This window comes from Rhea americana, unplaced genomic scaffold, assembly GCF_003343005.1.
Source record: "Rhea americana isolate MKP2758 unplaced genomic scaffold, rheAme1 scaffold_62, whole genome shotgun sequence".
Lineage (NCBI taxonomy): Eukaryota > Metazoa > Chordata > Aves > Rheiformes > Rheidae > Rhea > Rhea americana.
The window spans coordinates 4431641-4456958 of record NW_028186779.1 but is presented as its reverse complement, the minus strand read 5'-3'; the positions used below and the strand labels follow the sequence as shown (position 1 = coordinate 4456958).

General features: G+C 37.5%; 1 protein-coding gene across 1 annotated transcript in view; it reads left to right on the top strand.

Moving 5' to 3' along the window:
* Positions 1–25318, top strand: part of POU6F2 (POU class 6 homeobox 2) — a 314269-nt gene that overhangs the window by 250490 nt on the left and 38461 nt on the right. The window contains exon 6 of the mRNA XM_085320198.1: positions 5594–5740. Coding sequence (XP_085176324.1) covers positions 5594–5740 — 147 coding nt within the window. The remainder of the gene's footprint in view (positions 1–5593; positions 5741–25318) is intronic.

Genomic DNA, 25318 nt, shown 5'->3' with positions numbered 1-25318 from the left:
GACACTGTGAGAAATTTTGTGCATCCTCCTCTCTCCATGTCATATCAGGGCATACAAGAGAGCTGTGCGCTTCCCATCACCTCGGGTCGTGTCGCTTTGCATTGAATCAAGTCATGTCTCATCAGTGATACCACTATCAGTACTTATTCCTGATAGAAAATTCAGCATAGATTTAGACAGCAAATATCTCAGCCACAATAAATGTATATAATGAGCAGATTAACTATCTGTGAGAACCAGATATTTTAAGTACCCCTGACAAGTCTGTGCTTTCGTATGCTCCAGTGTCCTCATCTCCACACTGTATTCTGTACATCAATATCTGACATACATGCATATGCTAAAATGTCTGTCTAATTTGCCTATTTAGAACTCCTACCGTGTACAACCATTTGCAAATGTAGTTCTATGCAATTTTGAAATACCTACATATTATTGGATGGGTCTGAATACTGTAGCTGGGTTGTGTGGTTATAAGTTGATCATATTCAGGCACTGCGCAAATAACAATTGTTGACAGATTTTTTCAGAAATTGGGATTTGCTTCAAACATTTGCCTGCTGGGGCATATTTTCAAAGCTATGCATGATTAGGCTGTGTGACAGCCATTTTATTAGACATTCTACCCTGCTGTTCATTTATAAAAGTTAAATGTTGTAATTATCCAATTACATAAGCCTCGAAAGGATGTTGGGAGGAGGGGGAGAAATCTAAAAAAAATGTCCGTTGCTGATATCAGAAATACAGAGGGTTCCCAAAGTGTTTGATTACAGTATCTTTTTTTGTATAATTTATTTGTTTCATTTTGTTACTTATCATTGATCTGCTTTCTTGGTCTTCTTGGGCTATACCTTTTCACATGTTTCTTGAAAATTTGAGCTATTTTTGCTCAAAAACAGCCAGAGCTCAGGCACCCATAGCTGAAACTTTTGACTGTAAAATTCTRTATAAATGCTAAGAAGTCTTTTTATTGTTGATTAACATAAACATTTGTTTGGAGCTCATCCCTGTGGTATCTAGCTGCTTTCCCAGGATTAAGTGAAAAAGTCTTTCCAGTGTCCTTTTTTAAATTCCTTAAAAGATTTTGAGATTTCCTGTAGATCCAGGGAGCTATCAGTTGGTACAAGATGTACATGCATATTGAAGATGATTAGGAAAATAAGCATSAATACCATGTAATGAATTTGCCAGAAGAGCCAATATGGACTTCCAAGGAAACTGTACTTCTGCATCAGTTCATTTGTGTTGAGAAGGCAAGTGTATGGATATCTAGATTGGGATGCTCTGCTCRTATGTCTACAAGGTGTTAAAGATATTTTTGTACTGTTACTGTTCTGCTCTTACTGGATATATATGGTAATGGTGATCACAGTAATGAAGATGACACCAGAGTATCCTCAGAAGTCTGTGCCCTGTTGACTCTTTTTTCCTTCAATTCAGATGACTACTACTACCCARAATCTATCTCCTAATCTGCTATGAAAAAATGGGAATAAAACTGAATAGATTTTGATGGGTCATTCTGCTCATAATCTAAACACAGATAAAATCTGGAAGAAAAATTACTCTTGCTCTATGGTCTGCCACTTCCTTCTCCACTGCTACATTCAGATAAAGTATCTTCATTCCTTAGCCTTTCCCACAAATCCTTTGAAAAGCCCACAGGATCGAAGTTTCTTCTTATACCAACATTACGTAAAAATGACCTTACTTTTCAAGTTACATTAAGGCAGGCCCAATTTTTCGTATGATGGTGTGGCATTCTGAAATATTTTGGCCTTGCATTTCATCAGTCAAACCATCTGTTTTGTTTTTTCTTAACATTTGTTAAGAAAAAGTGTGTGAGTGATACAGCAATAACTGGTTCTTTGATCGCCAGGCTAATGGAGTCGAAGTTCAGTATGATAAGCACTTTGAAGAGAAAAGTAAAATTATTACACATGCTATCAAATCTGATGTTGTATTCAACATATATGTGAATGCTTGATGAGTTTCTCRCAATAACGTCACTTAGATACTAAGTTAGCTTGGAAAAAAATGAAGAAGAAAATACTCTGCCACAAGGAAAAGTTTGTGGTTCTTAAAAGAGTTGTTTGCAGCGTTGATTCTACCATCTTTTTTCCTTGAATTGTGCTTTCAGAAGACTATTTTGTAAGCCTAAAACTCTTACTTCACTTGTCACAGTTTTTGGATCTTGAAGGTAGTGCCTCTTTCATCCCCCGTTGTTTTTACAGAATCTTTTTTATTTGTGTGAATTCTGTTTCCTTCAGTGGAATGGCTCCTGCTGTACCCTGAGTTAGACGGAACCAATTTCTTATACTTTTCCTGTAAAAGTTCAGCTTTGAGAAGTCAGAAAAAATTATAGAAACTACTCAGTTATTGYGAGATTCTTCCTTATAAAATTTGTTCCTCCAAATAATTGTGTCATTAACAGAGGCATTCTTGAGAGAGTAGGCTTCAAACTTCAGACTAAGATCACTGTTACCTGCTGCTGTGGTTGGCATTTTGACCGGGAGCAGAAATTTGGGCAAGAGAATTGACATCTCCAAAAGTCTTCCAAAATTACATCATTATTTAACTACAGAAACAAAAGGGCAAGAGTCCTGTGTGGGATCTTTCACAATACAGTTCTGATGTTTCTAATAAGTGTTCCTTGGTGTCCAGCCTGCACTAAATGGCATTAATCTCTCAAGGCAGAGTGACTTTTTTAAAACAACATCAAGATACCATGTATCAGAAATTATCTTGTGGTCCAGATATAATGAAATAAAATGGGTTTCTCCATTCCCAATTTGCATCTTGATATAAAAGGGTTTAATTTAGCAGAATGTAATCTGCAGTCAACAGCTCACRACAGCTTCTCACAGTGTTCAGAAAAAGATGTAGCTTCTCTTTTTTAATCAGACTTCTGGGCAGACAGGGATATGTTTATATGCATTTGGTAGAATCTTACTCGGTGAGTTGGCCCCTTCAGTGTGATTTCTCCTGGAACATGGTGCTACCCAGGGTACCTATGCATATCATAGCCTCTGCCATCATTTTTAATAAGTACCTTATCTCTGTGATGCAACTAAAAGCAATCCTGAGTGTCTCCAGGGTTTGTTTTAATTAGATTTTATTGTTGTATTTGAAAATGTACAGTTTTTGAAAACTGGAGCAAGAAAAACAGAACAAAGATTCTAGGAGACGATAGTCTGATTTTCAGAAGGCTTTAACCCTTGGTAGTTTTCAGATTCACAAGCTTACTTATTTCTCCTAAGTAGCTKTTCCTATGTGCAACTGAGGCCATAAACTGTAGTAGCTAGTTTGTTTTGTTAGCTGATGTCAGATACCTGTGCAAAGATTTTTATTAATACCTACAATTAGATGCTAAATAACAGATGTGGTAATTTGTGGCTGCCTAATAAGACCTGCAACACAATTGAAGGTCTTTTCTAAAAACCATATACTTCTGCTGCAGCTGTTGTCTTCTCTGTCTTTATAGCTGCAAGGTGAACGCAGAAATCCCAGTGATGCCCATGAAGGGCAGACTTTACCAGCTTCTAATCTGAACAGTGAAGAAGTTACTAATATTCCACTGTTTTGAACAGCAAACTGATGAATTTATCCAAATTTGTTATTTGACATTGTACTGCTGTGCTCAGGCAATACCCCTGAAGTCACTGAGGAGCAGATGCACCTACGTTTGGTGCTGGCAACTTGTGCAGTCAGGGGAACTGTGTACGCTGTACATTCAGGGGCAGATCTTCACCTTATTCATTAGGCACATCACTGCTTTTCACTGCTAATAAAGACTCACCCAGCAGTCACTGCAGTTTCTCCCTTTGTGTTTTGTACCTGCTTGGTTTTCTTGCCATGAGGTGCAGCAGACTGGTTTTGGAGATTCCTATAACAATTCTTTCCAAATCAAAATATTTCCTCCAACGATGTCATCTTTTCTGCCCAGCGTTGCTACTAATCTTTATTTAGTTATTTACTTTACAATTTCTAGAGGGATTGGATGTGCCCAAGGCACCCCTTTAGGCAACACTTTATATCAAAGTTCCATTTATAAATACTTCATGAAGGCCTAATAAATGATTAATAGATGTTTTAATGTATGACCAATCAATTGTTGTGGATTTCGTAATGTGCAGCAGACAAGTAGGTTTCTTACAAGCATAGATTATAACCATATCTGACATCTTCTACTGATGGGCTTCTAAACATCTATAACATACACACTACTCATATCTGTAACATGCTTAAAACATCTATTAATCACTGATTAATTTTTTATAACCAATTTTGAAGGGGAGCCTGTTTGTGGAGCATATCCTGTACTAGTGTCTGTGACTCTCCATTTCCACAGGATTGAAAGTTCACTTATCATCTCAAGACTTAAAACTTCTTTTAATTTCAGCTTAAATATCAGTCTTTTTGAGTTAGCTTCAGCATTTTTACATAAACATAAGAAAAAGTGTCTTTGCTGCCCCCAGACTTTTTCTATCAAACTTCTGCTCACACTGCTATGCATTTTGCAAACCCTGCTATATGCAGTGATTCTTAGGGGGCCAACCCACACTAAACTATGTTGTCGCTCTGTTGAACTCACTTTCCATGATTGCTACCAGGGCAGCTGTCTCAGTGACAGTTCCTGGCTTTTTTCTCCACTATCATCTCTGTGTGCATCATTCAAAGTTTCTTCACTCGCAGAAAAGGATGAGGAAATACAAACTTCACAATAATCAGGTGAACCAGGCATCTCCCAGAGGACATTTGATTCTGACAAGGGAACAACGATTTCACATGTTTTATAAACCCAASTGTTGATATGAGTGCTCCTCTGTGGGATTCAGATAGTCTCCTAAGGTGGAAGCCAYGCGTGGGCTCGATGCTGTATATGAAGCACATAGCTAGAACACCATGGAGTGCACGTTAGGACTCCCTGCCTGAAAATTTGATGTGAGCCCAGAAGTTAGTCATTCACAGATGAGAAAGAGCAAGTTTCTTAGGACGTTTCTCTCATATTTTGCAAAGGAAAATTTTGAATCTTCAGTTGATTTCTGCTGAAGTTAATCATAGTGTTGAGTCCAAGCTGTGATTTTTCCAGATGTTGAGACCAATTCTTTGACAATATAAATTGAAAGGAGCTGCAGTTTTTCTCATTTCTGGCGTCATTAGCTAAATAGTCTCTGTTCTGAAGTGTATGTCCAAGCAAATACCCCAATCCTCTTCAAATCAGATGCTAATCTTTCATTGAATTCTGTTAGCAGCAGGATTAAGCTGCTACACCTGTGGCATTAGGCAGTTACACCTAAAGAATCAAGACAAACAGAACTYCCCCTAATCAAAGAACATAAGGGGAAAGAAAAGAGTTTCATCCTTCAATATTTATAGGAATTTCCTCTGGATTTTTTAAAATCCATTCAGCGTCRGAGAGACCGATGCCTCAGAAATCAGAACCTCTCCAAACTACGCAAGCTCTCGGAGCAGCCAGAGTTTTCCTCCTTGTGAGCACAAAGGCCTTTACCCTCACCGGTTAGCACTGTGCGTTCTCGTGTTTATCGGTGGCTTTACCATGATCTTTCCTTTCTTTCTTTTTTTTTTTCAGCTGGTTAATAATCCCCTAGCAAGTCAGGCGGCAGCGGCGGCAGCGGCGGCGGCCATGGGCTCCATAGCCAGCTCGCAGGCCTTTGGCAACGCGCTCTCCAGCCTCCAGGGCGTCACAGGTCAGCTCGTCACTAATGCACAGGGACAGGTGAGTCGAAGATGGGCAAAGCAGTGGATTTTGATGGCAGGCTGATCTTGGGACAAAAACGAGTTCCACTTGTCTGCCAGCAGTTGGAAAGTGCACGTATGGGAGATAAATAAATATTGATTCGGCAGGCAAGGTAAGAAATGGAAAGTCAGAGAACTGGGAAGAAGTTAGGAGGTGCTACAAAGTGCTCTCAAGCCGGAAAAGGTTTGGGGCTTTTTTTTAATCCAGCCTTGGGAAGAGATCACGGTAATGTAGTAATATGGTATTTTAAATGTGTGTAGGTCACTACTGATTCTCGCACTTCCTCTGCAGATAACAGCCCTAATGACAGAGAGCTATGTTAATGTGCTGTTGTACTCTTAGGACAATATTTTTCCTTGTTTTATTTTTTATTTTTTGCAAGCTATAGCATTTATTTATTACTTCACTGTGAGGCATTTATAAAAAGGTATCAAATTTTCTAAGTAAGGGAAGAAAGCTTAAACTGTAATGATGTATCCTTGATGGATTTAATCAGATGGTTTACTCATTTGCTGATTTAACCAAGTTCAGTAATTTGCAGTGAATCTCACAGGCTGTAATGCAAATTTAGGAGACTCTTCTTAAAAAAAAATCCAAATAGAAATTTGGATGAGGTTTATGATACATGTAAAACAGAAATTGTGCATTATCTGTATTTGGGGAGCTGTTTATTTGATATAAACTATTTCAGTTCTGGTCTTAATAAGATGCAGAAAGATGCATACCTGAATTTATTTATGTAAATAACTCCACTGATGCAACATACYTAAGTACCTTTCAGAACTGTGGCCACTGTCATTCTTTATTCCAGTTACCAGGAAGAAAATTAACACAATTGCTTGTTTCATGTAAAGTCACCGTAACAAATCTGTTAATGTAACTTAAGACTGGAAAGGGTAACTGAGTAATTTATATGACATTATTATAAATACTATGAATTAGGTGTTAGGTAATATCCAAAGTGCTCACGTCAATGTTAGGCTCTAGTAAGAATTTGTTGAAATAATACAGCTTGGTTTGTACATGAATCTGAAGTTTAGTTTCTACTCTTAATGTGTGTAGTGGAAAAAAAAATGAACATTTTTGGGGGGGCAATTTTCTATTACCGGGTTATTTAATTAGAATAAGGGCCGTATTTTCAATTTTGGCCCACTAATACTGCAAAAGGCATCACTTTAGTGAATTTTCTCCTTCTTCTTCTTCTTTTTTTTTTTTTTAAAATAACACATAAACAAAGATGCATCCAGAGCTTCACTATCCCCATCCAAGTCCCAGGGAAAAAAAAATGCTGACCTTGTTATATTTACTGGGTGGGTGCAGAATTGTTCCATCACTACCCCGAGGGTTGAACGATGGAGCTTGTCAAAGTGAGGCCTTATCTAATGAATCATCTTATCGCAGGTGCACACCACACATATTAAAGGAGGATTGTATGAACAATGTGCCCTCTACAATAACCTTTCAATGTCTACTTTAACCCTTGTTTCAATCCCTTTTCATCAAAGGATCATTTTATGCAGCCAGCTTTAAATGGAGGCTCTCAAAAGCCTATTAAGATTTCTGGAGGGCTGGAGTATTGGTTTGGAAGAAAAGTTGGTTATAATACCTATAACTCATAGTCAGATCAGCTCCACCTAGAAGCCTGCTTGTTTATATTTGTGCTCCAGAAGTGGTTCACAGTCACCTCTCACATGAGGCACTTGGCACCAAAGATGTTCATTGTAAGAGCTGAAGATACAAAACCAGGCTAGTTTTCCAGTAGTTTTTCCTTTAGAAGTTCTCTACAGAAAGCATAAGCCAAGTATGGACATACATTGTATGTTTAAAGATTTGTTACTGTGAACATCTCACAGTTTGAATGAAACTATAGATTCAGCCAGGCTGAAGTACCCCTTGTTTATTCTACACACAGTATAAAATCCAATAATTCCACAGGTTGCAGTGAAAGAGAGGAGAAAGGAAGAGTCTTCCCTTATTGTTTGATAAAATTACAGAATCCATATGTCTGCTTAGCTCTTTTAAATAGAGGCTGTCTTTTTATTAATTGTTTTTTACAAACAATCCTTTATGTATAATCAGTACTGCAGATCTCACCACAATATAGATAAATAGATAAATATTGGTAAGAAGTGTGTAATGTAACACCCATCTTTATAACATTCAGCATGTCTTGTTTAGAGCACAYGTCTACCTACAAAACAGGATTATGCAGTGCAGTAAAACTACATTCCCTAACTTAAACTACTTTTGTTGCAAAGCAATGAAATTGTAGCAACTAAATAAGAAATGCCAGGTATGTATCTTCAAAACTGAGACTGCAAGTGAATAGTAATTCTGGATGCCTCCATTTCTGAGTGAGCAACTTGGACTTGCTAAGGAGTTGAATTTCCATAATGTGTTAAGAATTTGCCCTTTGAAAATTGCCCCCTTCAAAGAATCACAAGTTCGACACTCAAAACTCCTTCCATATTTAAGGCTGCTTGACTCACCAGGTTGTTCATATGTGCAATCTTTGTAATTACACGCTGCTCCTTGGTGAAAAGTCAGGGCTTGCAAGTATCCATCTGTCTGGCTAAATATATGGTGATCAGTAATCCCTAGAGACATGAAGCTGTAGGTCAAATCCAAGATCCTACAGCAAATTTAGGGAAATGATCTTTTAAATGACACACAGTGTGGCCTTAACTCCAAATAGCCTAGGATTTCTTGCAATCACAATAATAAAATTATATGTATTAACAAATATGCTATATAAATGATTGTTATTAATTTAATTATTGTATTCACAAAGATGGTATGATTTTTATTTTCCTTTGAATGGCAGTAAGAAGCATAATACCAGAGCTCCCCGAGACCACTGTAGCAAAGAGATCTAATCCATTGAAATAATATGTCTAGATCACCTGATTAATTTGATATAGTACAGGTAGAGGACTCTAAATCAAATTTTCATTTTCACAGGCGTATTATGAAGAGCTATTGGCCCATGTAACACTGCTTGCATTCTGTTTGCCCTCAGCACTTTCCTGGAAGCATTTGCAGGACTGGACTTTTATGTCTTAAATTTAAAGGCAAGGGGAGAGGAATTGCTAGATTCTACATCAGGAGATACACTCTGATTTCAGAGTGAAGCTGTCCACCTGCTCAGCCGCAATCTGCTCTCATATCTGGATCTTAGTGTCATTTCGATACTCAGATTAGTCAGAGATACAATAATTGGAAATTTCTCTTTTTTGCCCTGTTATTATGAATAAGGGAAAATATAAAGAGATTTGGGTATCTTTATGTACATTAAGTACATGATATGTGCATTTTACCTGTTGTTCTTAATATTCATAAGGAAATAAATCACTAAGAGTATGGAAACATGGCTGAAGCTTAGTTTCTCTAAATGCTACCTGCAAGCCAATTTTCTAGTTCCCTAAAACATACAACTAAATTGTCAGTTGCATTCATTTCAGTCCCTTGACTTCAGCAAGATCAAATACATTTTAACTGTGGATGCTGAGCCCTTCAGCAAGTGCAGTTTCTTTACTGGAAAAATGTGAACTTTTTAGGAAAGAAGAAAAAAAAAATCCTGGTTGAGCAATTAACTGATCAATTAGTTTTATCATGAAGAGTAGGAAGATGTCATGATAAGAGCTGCCGTTATGAACTGTCTGGTGGTTAAAAGAGAGTGATACTTTTTATTCTCTCATAGGTTAGTATGAAAGCAATGTATGTACAGTGGTACTGTGCAGCACCTATTTTAACTAACGATGAGCTTAAAAGAGATGGTGTCAGCATAATCTAAGAGTGCCCTCCAAGGAACTTAGTCTTCACTGTGCATGTGCCTTGCTCTTTAGATGCGAAAACCTTCTGTTTGTGGACAACAGTGGGCACACCTCCACCCTGGCAATTAACAAAAACAACTAATTTGGGGGAGCTGTAATCCGTAAGTAGCGCGGAAAACCTAAATGGAGAAAGTGGCACTGTTGATCCAATTAGATAATAGGAGCACTTTGGTTCTCATTATCCTGATGAGAGGGTACACGGTTGCTCTTTGAGCTCCTTGATGGTAAATGGTGCTAATGAGGCCTGATGGATCCTCTGCTCCTAACAAGCCTCTCAGCAGCGAGCGTGATTACAATGGAGATAGATTTGATGGGATGCGCTCCCTTTTGTAGTGTCTCAGCTGCTGACACTCTGCGACATAATCAGGTCACAGAGCCGGTCACAGCCATCAGCAAAAGCCATAGCTCTATCCCTCATTATTAAAGTGCATTATTCAGTTCTAGGCCTTCACAATACTGCCAAGGGCCTTTTCTTCTTCTTCTTTTGTTAAGCATCAGTTCTCAAATACAAGGGTTAATAAAATCATCAGCTAAAGAACTAGTAAATTAAAGAAATGGAAATAAAGCACTCCCTTTCAAATTCGTTGAAGGATCACAATTAAATAAGCAGGGAATTTCTCATCACAGCATACTGTACTGTACAATGTAATATGTCATGTGCAATAAAAACAGGGAAAAGGATTTAAAAGAATAGCGTTGTCCTCATTGCGGACTAGCTTGGAAAGCGTTAAAATATCTCTCATTCAGAAGGAAATCTCTGTCCGGCCAACTATTACATACATGTATATAGATATTATTATTCTCACAATTTTCTGTAACCTTTTTCTTTTCTTTTGGTGTCAAGAATTACTTGCAAACTGAGTTTATTATTCTGAGTTTAGCAGCTGTCTAGTCTTAAAGTGGCTGAGGCCACAACCTGGAAAATACAGCATTGACCATGGTGGCTAGGACTGCTCCATTCTCAGAGACAAGCTGCCTTCTTTTGAAGGATAGGCAAATTACAAAACAGTATGGGAAAAGATGCATTTTCATTTCATACTGATGACATTAAGTTGGGGTATCTCACCTCCAAATAGAAATTAACTTAATTTGAGGGAGAATTTTAACTGAGTTTAGTTAAACTGGTAAGACATACYAAGTGGAGAGCCATATTTTTAAAAAAATGTTTGTTTCAGTTTCATTTTAGCTCATTTTGAGCGGGCTTCAGCTGTATCAAAATAAAATTCTAATACTGAAAAAAAATCTTAAGAAGGATTTATTTCAGTTAAATCACTATCAAGTATATTTTCAATGACAGTGGTATAATTTTTCATGTAGATAAGACCAAAGGGACTAATGCATTGCTTTTTTTACTCTGATGTTGAACACTACAATTGTTCCTCCTGTATGTTATGAACAGCAAATGAATATGTATATGCAAAGTTGTTCTTAAAATTGTCAGTATTCTTGAACCAAAGATGCAAGAATCTCTTGACAGCCACAGATTGATGTATAGCGCTATACAAATTTAGCATTGTCAGATCAGTAGTCATTTCCGAGAAGATAGAAAGAAACTGGTATATGGCCTAGTTTTTGTTTACACTAACCAATAAAATTGTCAGCCATCAAAGGGAATGCAAGGTGTACCTCCTCATAGGATTTAAAGCCCCACAAGGTTTTTTAACTCTGCAGGAAGTTTAGGAGGCCCAAAGCCATGTAACGTGTAACATCTCTTGAATCCCTTCTGAACATGTCCATTTCATACTGTTCGCCAAGTGCGTTGTGTCCATAGCTTTTCTCTTAACGTCTGCATCTGTTTCAGCCACCCAGCTCTAGCACATAGTAACCTCTAATATTTTAGCCACCACAGCATCTAACAGTGCTCACAAAAATCTAAACAGTGATGGTTAATATTGTGGCTAGCAATGCCTTCTTAAAGCCAAGACTGATAAAAATCGGAATTGGTAGTATCCACACTAGTGTGCGTTAAGGAAATTTTATGGCCAGCCTGAGATAATGAGAGGCACATTTTAAGGGAGAGGGTGGAGAGAGGGATTGTAACACTCAAATAATACTAGGATTTAAGGACATTCCTTGGGAAACCATTTGCCAGGAGAGTCTGTTTTGGAAAACCTCCATTTTGATATATTAAATTTCTGCTATGTGGAGCCCCTCAGACTTTCACTGGGCTGAATATTTGTAGCTCTGCTGTTTGCAGGAAGAAGAGGGATACATATTATGAGGAAAGGTCAATTATAAGGAAAGAATTGTTCCAGTTGTTTCCTCTCCCCACCACTTAAACATCGAAGAGGCAGTTTGTTTAATTACCTCCCATGTGAATTTGTTAAAGGAATATTTATCTTTTGATTCATACTTTGCTGACTGTGTCTTTATTTTACTGCATTATTTATCCAACCTCAATTTTAGCCAAAGTGGCATAAACATAAACGTGTATGGACCAAAATCTCAGGTCATGTAAATTAGCAGTTTCATTGAAATGGGCAGGAGCAGAGAGTGATGCTAATTTGCACTAAGGAAAAGAGTTTGCTACTCTGTTTTGTCTATTCTAGGCAGTGATCACTGCCTAGAAATTTTCAATTATCCACGTTTTTAAAAACAGAGTTGTGAAATTTAGAGCAGTTACCATCTGCAACATGGGCAAGTGACATCCAGTTAGCCCCTAAGAAGAAGGTGTTCAGAATGACAATGGTGCCATCATATTTAATAGAGGGATTCTAGCTTTGTCACAGGAAAGGGGAAAGAAAAAAAGAAGGATAGGGTAACAAAGATTCAAAAACTAATTATCCGAAAAACTATCCATTGTAAAAATCTTACAGGAAACACAGTATGACCAAATCACAACCTACTTGAACGAAGAGGCTGGCTTTAAAGGGGAAGCACCACCAGTTTGATCCAAAGCTTCAGGAAAATTAATATTAGGAGTAGTTCAGACCAGATGATAAGTTGAAGTCAAACTTTCCTGAGGGAGACTCCAATCTTCCCCAAAAATCCCCAAGACAAGAGTTGATATTTTAAGTCAGATTTGTTGCAAATAGAAACTGCAAGGGGAGCACCATTATCTGAGAGTAGTGTGGAACTTCTCTGGAAGTTGGAAAATGAATACTGGATCCATACTGGAACACAATTTAAGTCTGAAATTTACAAAGGAAAAGAAATTTCCATAATGAAATCCATATCAGCCTCTAAACAATCTGCACCTACCAGAAGGATCTCCAGAGTTTCTTTCATTTAGCTTGTAACAAATCTTACTTGGAGTACTGGGCTTCACGTTTCAGATTTATAACCTCTTGTCTGGATGTCTACTAAGGCTCTGTAACTCTGAGGTAATTTTTTTCAGAGATGCACAAGTCTTATTTTAAAAAGCAACATACACTTGTAGGAGCCTGAGTTCCCTTCAGCTAGAATTAGGATTCTTAGTGCCTGAAAGCATGGCCATGCACACCATAACAACCTCCAGGAGTTGGTACGTTTATGTTTCATAGAAAGTGCCATGCTAGCACAGGTCCTGGAAGCCAAATAACCGTGGTAGTATGGCATTACAGCTGGAGTTTAGTCCTGCTTCTCAACAAGGTGACATAGGCTCTAGCTCGTTAGTCACTAGCTTTGGGGTCTTAGTAGTTTTCTGTATTATGTGGTGTAGATGCACTTTGAAGAGAGACTTAAAAGCCTGAAACGGTTAGGTACTTTTGAAAATGTTATTCACTGACTTAAATTGAATCTCTTTAGTCAGAAATACAGGATGTACCTGTCCTTTTGTCAGTGCCTTCTTAATTTTTCTTACTTAGAGGAGAAAAACCAAACTATTACTTCAGCTTTTCTACCATTTTTTGTGAAAATCAATCAAAAGAAGCACCCGCCCCTCTTACAATCTGTTCAGCATTGTGACATGGATAACAGCATGCCAAGTTTGCATGGTTATAACCAGTGGCACACATCACAGGCAATGAAATCTCTTTGCTCTGTGGAGGTTCTTGCATTGTTGTCCTTAGCACCATATCTTACCACCATCCAGCAACATCTCAAGAAACACCACTAGTGCCGACGACAAATTTGTCTTCTCTTCTTGTAGAACAGCGTCTCATGTTTGGTAAGAGCATTTTGTCTCATTTTGTTAGGAATGCTTTGCCTGTTTTGTTTTGTCCAGACTTGCTTTCATCTGGATATTAAAAGTCTTTTTGGAGGGCTCCTTAGAGGTGCATAGTGTTTATATTTGGGTTAGAGAAAGGCAGAAATGTATTCGGCTTTTTCAGCAATATGTGGTGACATCAGAGGTAAGGAAGCACAGGAACGGTCCTTAGTAACAAATGAAATTCATTCCATGTCCTTTACCAGCCCCTGAAAACAATTTTGAATTGAACTGTGAATTTTGTCAGCCTTCCTGCAGGAGCATTAGGTGGCCATTAAGATTCCTAGCAGCCAAACTATAGAGGAACTTCAGTGCAAAGACTGAAGTCTTCATGTTGGTAGAAAATTCTTTAAGACGACGCTGAACGAAACAATAGACAGAGCTGGTGCACACAGATGTTGCCAAGGAATGTGCCTTCCATATTACTGATGTTTCCCAAGCAGTGGGAATTGCCTATGAGTGAGTTGATGCTCAAGAATATTGCATCATTGCATTCCCTTAGGAGGTCGCAAGATTGAGAACAATTTGAGGCCCCCATCATTGTCCAACTGGAGGTGACAGAAATCCTGCACTATGAGAAATTAGCAATGGAACGGAAACCAGGACCATCCCTGAAGCTGCGACAGTCCTCTAGGCTTTCCAAAACTTCTCATGAGGGAATACGCTGGATGTTGGAGTGTAGGAGGGCTGTAGGTAAATAGAAGAAATAGTGGATCGAATCAGAGAGTGAATCTGTTTGAGATGTCTTTCCAGATGTGCTTGATCATTTCTTAGAAACCAAGTTATAGTTCTTCACCTAACTTAGTGCTAAGTTTTATTCAGACTTTATTTCTAATTTATACATATTGAATGTTGTTTTCCATAGTCAGAACTTGACTTTCCATAACTTTCTGCTCAACTGGCACTGATGTCAGAAAGAAACAAGAAGGTATGTTCAGGCAAATGGGAAAAAAGCCAGTTGGAGATCACTCTATTGAAAGTGGAAGTTAGGGTACAACAGTAAATATACCAAGGTCCTTGACTCCTTGCTGTGATATTTTGGGGAAGGGGTGGGATTTCCTAGAATTCATAAGTCTTCATGATCAAATGAAGGCCACTGAGCTTTCTTGTTGAGTTTCAGTCTTGACATGTCTGTATGATAGATGAAAGTATTACCAGTACTGGTGAGGAAGTGAAATCCAGGACTCCCAGGTTTGCAGCAACGTCAATATTTGTTTGAAATTTCAAAGGAACAGAAGTCTGGATATTTTAGCAATATCTTGTGAGGAATTTGAGAAAGAAAAAAATGTTTTGCCTGAGCAGTCCTCATAAAAAGGAGACAATTGCAGAAGTGTTTGATTGATTCATTTGATGGCAAGCCAACAACTGAGCAGTATTTATGCAGTGTTCCCCAATGGTAAAACCAGCCAAATGCAGACCCATTAAAGGGGAGTTGTTCTGAAAGAGCAAGGATTGCCTGGTTTCTGCTTTGAATCCAGAGTATTGCAAAGAATTAAGCTCTGTCTTTTCATGTGCGCTGCATCTGTGAATAGTGGCAGGGAAAGTTCAAGCAGAAAAAATCACAGTCCTAACTGTGAATGGACACTCAATCTATCTTTCTAAAAGTATATCTCAGTTTGTCATTTCTTTTCAGGGACTGACAGTGTTAGATTGGAGTGTGTATGTATGCAAATGGCCCAGATATCAAAAAGAAAAAAGGACTTTGAAATATCTATGCCAAAGTCATTAAATATATATGATTTTTAAAGTACCTTTTTCACTTAAACTTCCTTCTTTACACATTAATTAAATATTATCTCTAGGATAAGTATTTCTCATAGAAGATTAATGTATTATTGTCACATAATAATAACAGAAAATGACAGAATCGCTTTCCTTAAGCACAAAAAAGAATTTATTAATATAAAGAAAACACTCATATCCCTTGAGCTATTCTGTCTGTGCTTCGTAGAGAACCTTTCCTAGTCTCCCCTCATGTCTAGCTTTGTGCTAGAGATTCAAGGAAGCAATACATACATCCTGCGAGTTTAAAAATCAATCCACTTTTCAGGAGATGATAATTTAATATCAAGACATGATGTACCCAATATCCAAATATACATTCATTTTAATGTTTGATGCATCAAATACTCTGACATAGCCAAGTTTCAAAATAAATGGTTTGTTTTAGAGGTTGGATATGTCATATTAGCATCCACCCAGCAGATAAGAGAAAGAGAAATAGATCAGAGAGTGATCAGGACATCAGGGAGACAGTTTAGAGAGAGATGAGAGAGGCCAGGTACATCTTGTAATGTTGAAAAAAAAAAAACGCTAGCAAGAAAGAAATTGTATAAATAGGTCAGTGCAGCCCAACTGAAAAAAGTTAAAATTAAACTTGTTAGTCATCATCTCCAGAGGCCTAATCCACTCCCTTCATTGGAGGCTGTGCATTAAGCCGAGATATGATTTATTTGATAGCACAGATAGACAGACAGCCTCAAAGTGAAGAGACGATGATATCAAACTCCTGCAGTACGCTAGCTTTGAGGGGGAATCAGCAGTGTTTGGCATTCTAAACTTTCCCTCTTCTTTCCTTCTCAGTTCCTTTTATTAGCCTTAGCTCTTTGTCACCTGCCCTGGTTTTGCTCTTTTGGTTCCTTCTATAAGTGGGAGCATAAAACCACATGGAAACTAGGATACTGATGAACAGATACCTGGTAGTAATGTCAGTGACAGTCTGGATCTCCAGGCATCCTGAGTTATTCAGTTCCCTCATTCTTGTTCTACTTCCTATATCTCTACCACTTTCATTTCCTGGCATCAGCTCTTTGCTCCACAGTATTTAGGATTCAGTTACTTAAACATAGGTGGTTAGTACTGTTTTAGATATTGCACAGTATTCCATCAGTCCAGAAAAATAGTGGTCCAAGTCTTGTGCCATATGTGCCAATCCTGTATGGATGTCTCAGCTATCCTAAAGTATTTCAAATAGGAAATGCCTACATTTCTTCAGCTGAGTTGCTTCTGACTTCCACGAATGCATGCATGTGTAGACACATACACAGCTAAATATACATCAACGTCCTCACCAGCATCCAGTTTTCTGAGGCCCAAAAGCAACATTGCATTGACCAAGACAGGCAAGCAAGTGAAAGGTAGATGATGGAATGGTCTCTCAATTTTGGAGTCAGTTTGACAGGGTTCTCTGTAGCTTACCTGAAATTCTGTGATATTCTCTGCAGGTAGCCACAGTGACCACAAAAATTAGAAATACTTTAACTACCTGTCTTGAGACATGCTTGTGTCCTCTGAATCTCTGAGACCTAGGCCTTTATTGTGGTCACAACTGAAAACAACATAAATATTCTCGTGTTACCATGAAAGACGCCATGCTACTCCCCTTTACCTTAAATCTATTTCCAGAGTAATGTCAGAGGAAAGTAATAATGATCTTCTATAGATCTTCAATTACTTACAGTCTATTAATTGGAGAATAAAGCTAGGACTGTGTTTTTCTAAGGGTTTGATTTCTCACAAAGATAGAAATATTGGTCACTGATTGTGAAGCGTGAGTTAGGTGATACACTACCCCTTCACTGCTATGATGTCCCACATGATCTGCACAAGAGGCCAGAGTCAATTGTCAAGAAAATGATCAAGAAAATGGAGGTTTGTTAGCAGAACTGTGTGGGGAAGATTTCACAAACCCTGCCCACAGGATGGCACGATCTGCCTGCTTCTTCTTGTGTCTCTCATATCAATGAACATCACCTCCATAGGCCCCTCCGAAGTATGGGGTGGTGACTTCAATTTTTAGGTGTTTAAATCATGTATTATGGCACCTGGAACTACGGTTCTGTGAATTTTAATTCTATACAGGTACTGATGTGCGATGTATAGGTTTTATACTTAAAATCTCACACTATTATTATTAGCACTTACAATGCAAGAATCATATATTTATAATCTATGCATGTGTTGTTCTTCTGGATAGTCTATATTTATACCCAAGAGCACATCTTCCATAATTCTGATAGACTGAAATATCCACATTTATCTGTGTGGATAAGGATGCATGTAAGAGATAGCCCCCTCATTGCTCTCAGATAGATATAAGAATATTAAAAACAGAAGTTGTTTATGGACATTCTCAAAAGGTGCTCTAGTATCTATAGGCACATAGGGTAGAGAGATCATAAGATTATCACCTTTGAATGAAAATAGCATTTAATTGGCATTGGAGAAGAATGCCGCATTTTTCTCTGCTTCATTAGAGATTTTTTGCAACAACGACCAAGACAAAAACTTGCCTAGAGAGTAGAATTTAATATTTAATGACTCCTTGGAGAAGCCAAGATTTGGATTTTTAAGTTTTCTTCAGAAAGATCTAAAAAGAACAAGCTACCTCGTGCTCAGTTCACCAGATTCAGAAAGGCAAAGGGAATCCAGATCAGATTCTCATCCTATGAAGTCTAAGAGATGATTGGAAATGTTCTGTAATTACAGTCACTGAGTATTTTGTGATCAAAATTTAATGGGGATATGGGGAGGGAAAACGGGACAAATCTGAGACAAGTTTTTTGCCACCTTTTCAAACAGTTAGCATTATACTTTCAAATTTAACCTTAGACTACTGACCTAGAAATATTATTAGTAATATACATAAGCATTTGCCTGTTCAAATGCCTTCATACTTYTGTTATGTACAGCAAAGAAGTTAGAGCTATGCTTACATGAAAGTCCATAGTCAACAGTGTATTTCATCCTGTATTTTTGAAATAGAAGCTCATGAGTAAATATACTACAAAAATAGCCTTTTTTCCCCCAGAATATAGATAGAAATATATATGTTAAATATTACTGAGTCGAGCTCAAATTCCCATAACCAGATCCATCAATGGAAAGGACCCCCACTAATAAGCATTTACTGTGGCAAGTTGCACCCTTGGCTCCCTCGTGCTTTTTATTTCTTCTTAAAATCGTATGCAGTGAAAAGAGAGAACAAACATGAATGATACATGCCTGATTCACTAAATCACTATGGTCTTTGGCAACAGCACAAATGTAAAAATGTTTGAATCGGCTTTGTATTACCCAACAAATGATGCAAAAGGAGCCCTCAAAGAACACACAGTGAGGGGAGATAAATGACCATCATGTCAAGAAAGCAATTTCTCAGCAAGTTTGTACAGAACATGGAAATTTGACTTCCAAGAGATGGCTAGGGAATCTTTCTAATAAATCTTCCGTCCACAGTCATTACTGGGTCCTTTTTTTTAAACCTACTTTTAAGAGCTGTGTAAGTTATCCCCTTCCCAATGAAATGCATCAAGATATTACCAACCAAGTGAAAGTCATTTAAGTGAATCATCTCTGTTTCCATATTTATATATGTGCCAGACAGGGATGGTCGAACAGGTTTCATATGCTGAACAGGCTTTCAGACTGTGAGGTCTTCTCAAAACCTTGCCTCATTTTAATAGGAACTTAGAAAGGAAACTTAAAAAGTAAAGGAAGAAAAGTTGAAGTTATCTCATGGAAAAAACAACTGTGTTTTTTCTTGGTGTTCGTTTCTTCCTTTTTTGTACAACTGAGGAGTTCTGATGTTCAATAAAAAGACAACCCTTTTCCAAATAACTTGGAGGCTGGAGGCCAACATTTGAAGTGACTTTGGTCCTGAGCAACTACATATCATTAAACTCTTAACTTTGAATTGTTTTTTCCTGATTTTAACCACATAAAAATTAGCTTTGTCTGCACCAGGTCTAAGGTAGTTGCTTAATCTCCTCTGCCATCAGTGGAAAGAAATAGACACTTCCAAAGTATAAAACACCTCACTGATCTTAGAAATATATTTTAGGCTAAGATGAATCACCTTGCAAAGGCTCCTCTCTCTCTGTTGACTATTGAGAGAACCCAAATGATGATCTACAACTAGATTCCTAGCTCCCATCTGGCTGGCGTTAGGTGAAATAAATTCCATCCTTACAATACTGCACACCTATAATTTTTAATAGGACTTGAGTCCTTCTGATAAAATTATTTTTGAGTTCCACGTGGCAATCACAGGAGTTTCCACAATGCAGCTCAGATCGTAATAGCGCTAAGTGATGGCTGCACAGCACTCGCTGTTGGCTGACTTTCCTTGTGTTCAGGACTAGTCTAGAGGCACTCAGATTTTTTGTGAAAATTATACACCTGTTTTTGTCTGTTCGCTTGTTTCTGTTTCCTGGATAAATAGAGAAGTAGTATCGTGTGGACGAAGATAACAGTATCTGTTTGGATTATTTAAAATGTACTTAGCATTACGAATACTTTAACTAAATGATGGTATGAATACTTTAACTAAATGATGGATAGACAAGCAAAGAGAGAGTCTTTCTCTCTTGCAAGTAAGATGAAGTATTCCATCTGTGACATTTTGTTATTTAAAAATCAGTTGTGTACAAATGCAGACCTTGTGTCTCTGAGGTTCCTCTGGTTTTAAACAAAACTTTAAGCCTTTAGTCGGGAGGAAATCTCTTCATTTGGCAGATTAACTTTTACATTTCTCTGGACATTTTACTCTGTTTTTTTGATCAGGACAATAAAGGGAAGTGCTGAATTCTTACACTATGGCCAGTTTAAATGTATTTCCAGAACAGGTCAAACCAGCAGATGATAAAAATGTTATGAGAAAGTCTGATCACATAAGAATTTATATCCTAAAAAAAGTCCAAGGAGTCTATGTTCAAATAATTTTAGATACATATCTAAGCCACACTGATCCATAATCTTTTAAAGTTAAGCCATCACACTTTTTCCAGTTTTAACAAATACAGTTTTAAATAATATTTGGTATCAAATACTACATATGTTCAGAAGGGGAAGCACTTCCTCTAGTTTAATGCCAAATATTCTACTTTTGTTCATAAATGAAGTTCAAATGTTACTCATGTAATTCTCATACTGTGGATGGTGGCAATGCTGTCCTATCTAAAAAAAACAAACAAACAAAAAACACACAAGAATCCTAAGGCCTTCCTACGCAGGGCTTGACCCAGTGCACCTCGAAGTCCATTGCAGGACCCACGCTTAGTGTAGCAAACATGAGATAAGGTTCTTACTACAGTGCCACTTTAACAGCAGTTCAGGGGAAGATGTTGCCAGCTTCGCCTTGCCCCTCTCCAGCGAGTCCTGCGCTCGGGCACTGTCGCYTCTTATCAATTAATTCACTCTAATTGGCTTCTGTTTCTTCTCTAGCTGTGACCCTTTAGCCTTACCTGCTGCATAACACTGTTTATTGTTAAGCTCTCGGTATATATAAACTGTCAAAATCATCCCTTTGGAAGGGAAGATATGTGATAAGGACTTTCAATACTTGTGCTATCTTTGTTATCTCTTCTGGCTTACAATAGAACCTGAATCATCATGAAAATGCACCGTAAGTTTTTATTTTATGTGATGAACATCTGTAAAAGACAGAGAAAGAAAAGCAAAAAAATAACAACCTGACTATAAAAAAAAAAAAAAAAAAAAAAAAAAAAAAAAAGCCATGATTGTCATGGATAAGAGTGCAAATTTTTCTCCTCCAATAAGAGCGATGCAACTTTTCTACGTATAAACTCATCAACATAATTCTAATGAGTTATGGTCTTTGTTGTGAGAAATGAGAAATCCTGTGGTCTCACCCTAAAGAACATTAAAAAAACATTACTGACAGGAAATTGAAAAAGTAATATATGTCTGAATGAATATGACAACTTTTTTTCTGATAGAGCAGATAGATAAATGTCACATACAAGTTTCAAAATACATTTAATTTTGCTACCACAATGGATATTCTCTTCATAAAATATATATGAATCAGGTTTGAATCATAAAACTTGACTGTGATAAACAAATGCATATTTGATAACTTTCTACTTTTTTTTTTTTTTTGAGATGCTCATTTTTTTGAGGTTATTTGTTGTTTACACATCTTTATATTTTCATTTCTGAGTGAAACAACCCAGGTGACAAATATAATGCACATTGAGCCTGGATGAACTTTCCTTTTAATCTGAGAAATGGATTACTTGTCTCATCTTTTGGGGGAGAAAGCAAGGAAAGGAAGAAGAGACTGGTAGAGACACACACTCACCGAGTAGTCATGCCAGACATCACTGAGTTTTCTGAGCATTGCTCAGGCTCGGGTGGCAGACGAGAAACGCATGCAAGTATTTGCAGAGCCCTGGGTTGGAGGAAGAATCACAGCAGACATGACACTGTCACTTCTATTTCCCCGCACTGAGCAGCAAGTTACAAATTAGGTCCAGATCATCCATGTCCCTAGATGCTAAAAAAAATCTTCCTGTTAAAAGCTACAGAGAACTTGCAAGTTTTAGGTTCTCATCAAACGTATCTAGTTTGGGGGGAAGCGGTAACAGAGGGAGGGTCTTTTTGTTTTGCGTTTTTCATGCACAGGTTGATTGGGGAAGTTGAAGGGCTTCACTTCCCTAGCACGTTCCAGGGTGGTACACTGCTGACAACGGGAGGGCCTCCTCTGCCCTTTAAAAACAGGGTCTACCTCAGCCCTTTTTCTCTACACTACTTGGCACAACAGGATTTTATTCCACAGCTGAGCTCTTGAAGTCTGCCTTAGTGGAAGTGATAGTACTCATGAGTTGGTGGGCTCTGGAGAATGAAATCTATTATATGTCCAGAAGCATCCCTAAGGATTCTAGTGTTGCGTTTGAATCTGTGTTAATTACACTTCATTACCTCATTTATCAATTTTTTAGTATAAATTCCTGCAGCATCGTGAGGAGAACTGGCTGATACTTTTTCATCACTGTCTTTTGATGGAAGAAAGTTATTTGATCTAAATATAAAATGTGTCAATTTGACAAATTTTTTTCAGTAAAAATTTTAGAGTGTCTGGCTAAGATTGAAATGGCTCATCTTCACATATTCTGTTACAGAATCTAGTGGGGTTTTTTTCATGGTTTAGAAAGGTTAAAAGCAAAGTGAAATATTTCAGTTTTGATCAAAACGTCTCTATGTACCCAGGAAGATTTTTCAGAATTTTATTTCATTTAAAAATTATCTTTACTTCCATTTTGAAGTTCAAAGAAAATGAAACAACAGAATCTCTTGCTTTCCTACCAGAACTCCCCATGAGTTGTCCACTTGGTTTGAATGGGGCTACTCCCTAAGGCAGAATGGGTCTAGTGTAAACAGGGAAAAGGGGAAATAATGCCTACATTTTTCTAGCTTCAGATGAAACAGAAGCCTAAGATAACAAGTCAAAAGCAGACCTTGACAGTTCAGGATACAAGTTAGCTTAAGACTGTTCATAATGTTTAAATAAAATAAAATAAAATAAAATAAAATAAAATAAAATAAAATAAAACAAATAAAGGCTGCAGGAAGACCCAAACATGGACCTGTGCAGTGTTGCTGTCCCAGGGGCTGTTACATTCAGGTCAGTAAATTTACTTCAGAATTGTATCAGTAGAAATCCAATCAGAAGGGGGCCTGATAATATTTATGCACATGTATCTGTAAACTAAAATGGAGTCCAAAGATAATAGACATTATTACCAATGAATGAAAAACCAAAAGATGACATTTTACTAATAAATATTACGGCAATTGGCAGCGAATCCATGGCTCTACTACAGAAACTGAGTGGCTCTTGTAAAAGACTTTTGGGATTCCAGTTATTCAGTCTGCTCTTGACTCGTAAGATCTACACTGCGGGATAATCCATGATAGTTTTCTTTCCCTAATATTAGTAAAATGAAAAGAATTACAGCTATTCTGTGTGTTGGGATCAGATATGTTTGTATACTAATGAATTTAATGGAATGAAGAGAAAGGAAAAGATAAAGGTACACATTGTGGCCTGAAAAACCTTGTRGCTAGAACTATAAACAATAAATATTTTTGTAGTCCTTCATAAATTCTTCAGGGTCACTGTTTTGGGATATTGTGCTATCTTGGTAATTAATAGCATTTCTTTTCTGCCTAGCCTCTTYCTCAAAACTTATTGGTGCTGTTTCGGTATCTTCAAGCATTCAGAAGCATCAAAGAGCTTTCATCTTTTAGTGCATTTTACTGTGCCTTGTTGTAAGCAGGAAGAAATATTGATATGATTTCAAGGGCCATTAATATATTCAGTTCGGTCTTACAAATGAGCACATTGCTTGAGTTATAAAATTGAAAATCTGCTATTACCCACAATTAAAATGTTCATACACGAATTATATTGTGGCATTTGCACTTCACTCATCCTCTTCTGCTGTAATTCACGTACACCAGGAAATCTTCACAGCTGCTCCAAGATTTAATAAGAAGTGCTTTACTGAGAAGGCTCACATTATTGAGACTTCATTGTTTAAAAACAAAAAAAAAACAAACAAAAAAAAAGTATTACAAGGACATTTGTAAGTACAATATGCTTTTTTGACAATATTTAAAAGTAAATTACATTTCTCAGTTGCTGTTTCCAGCTTTTATGTAAGTTTTCTTCTCCTTACAGAACTTTCTACCACTTATTCTTACTAACTAATATCTTCCTCCATGAATTGATATCAGACTACTCAAATAAGGCAGTCTGAATGAAGGACACAACATCTGGCCTTGCTTGCTAATTGTTTAAAATTTTCATATACTAACAATGTCTGTGGTTAGGCCCTCTCATTCCTTCAGGCAGTGATGTAGTGTATGTCTCCATAAGGAGCCTCCTTATTTCRTTGGGATCTTTCCCACATCAAAGTGTTACATACTAGGAGAGAGTGAYCGAGTCTGGCCAAATGTGGACTGGAAAAGCTGAGTTGTGAAAGTATCCTGATGTTCCTCTGGTGGAAGATCTAGGATAAAAAGAATAGAAAGGCTGTAGCTATAATTGTAGATGATGTCCTCTGAGCTTAAGAAGGATCTAGGGTTTTTTCAGTGCAATTCATTGTGGTTCCACTGACACCCAACTGCCTCTGTTGCAAGAGTAAGTTACACATAATGCTAGGGATTACTTTTTTTTCCCAATATATAGCTATATTCGTAAACAGTGTCTAAAATGTTTTAAAGTGCTCTTACCTATTTTCCTTTTGTATTGAAATAGAGGAGTTTCAATGCCAATAAAGGTAAATTAGCACCCCCTTGGTTCCTACCAGGGGATCTGTAGTCCCAGTAAATTTTACAAGAACATGCACCAACATTACCCAATTTGCAAATCTTGATGGAGCGCATCACAGTCTCCAGTTATCTTTATTGTGAGGAAATATGAGCATATTGCCTACTGTAACTTCTTTTTTATAATGAAAAACAGGATTGTTGCTCTTTATTATCTACAGCACCAACATATTTTTAATCATGAGCAGAACACCCTGTTAAGGCCTCGTCCTAACACAGAAGAACAAGATGATCTGCCCAAAAGAGTTTGCAATGTAAATGTAAGACAAGAGATAAAGGGAGGATATGGACAGAGAAGAGAATCTGGGAACAGCTGAGCTCTGCCCRTATCTCCGCCTGCTTGGAGTCAAGAGGGTAAAGGAGAGACTCCCTTTTGGTCCTCCGTAAGTCACAGTGTAAAAGAAAGAGAGATCTTTGTAGGACTGATACACAGACAACAAGCAGAGATAGAAGATGTACAAA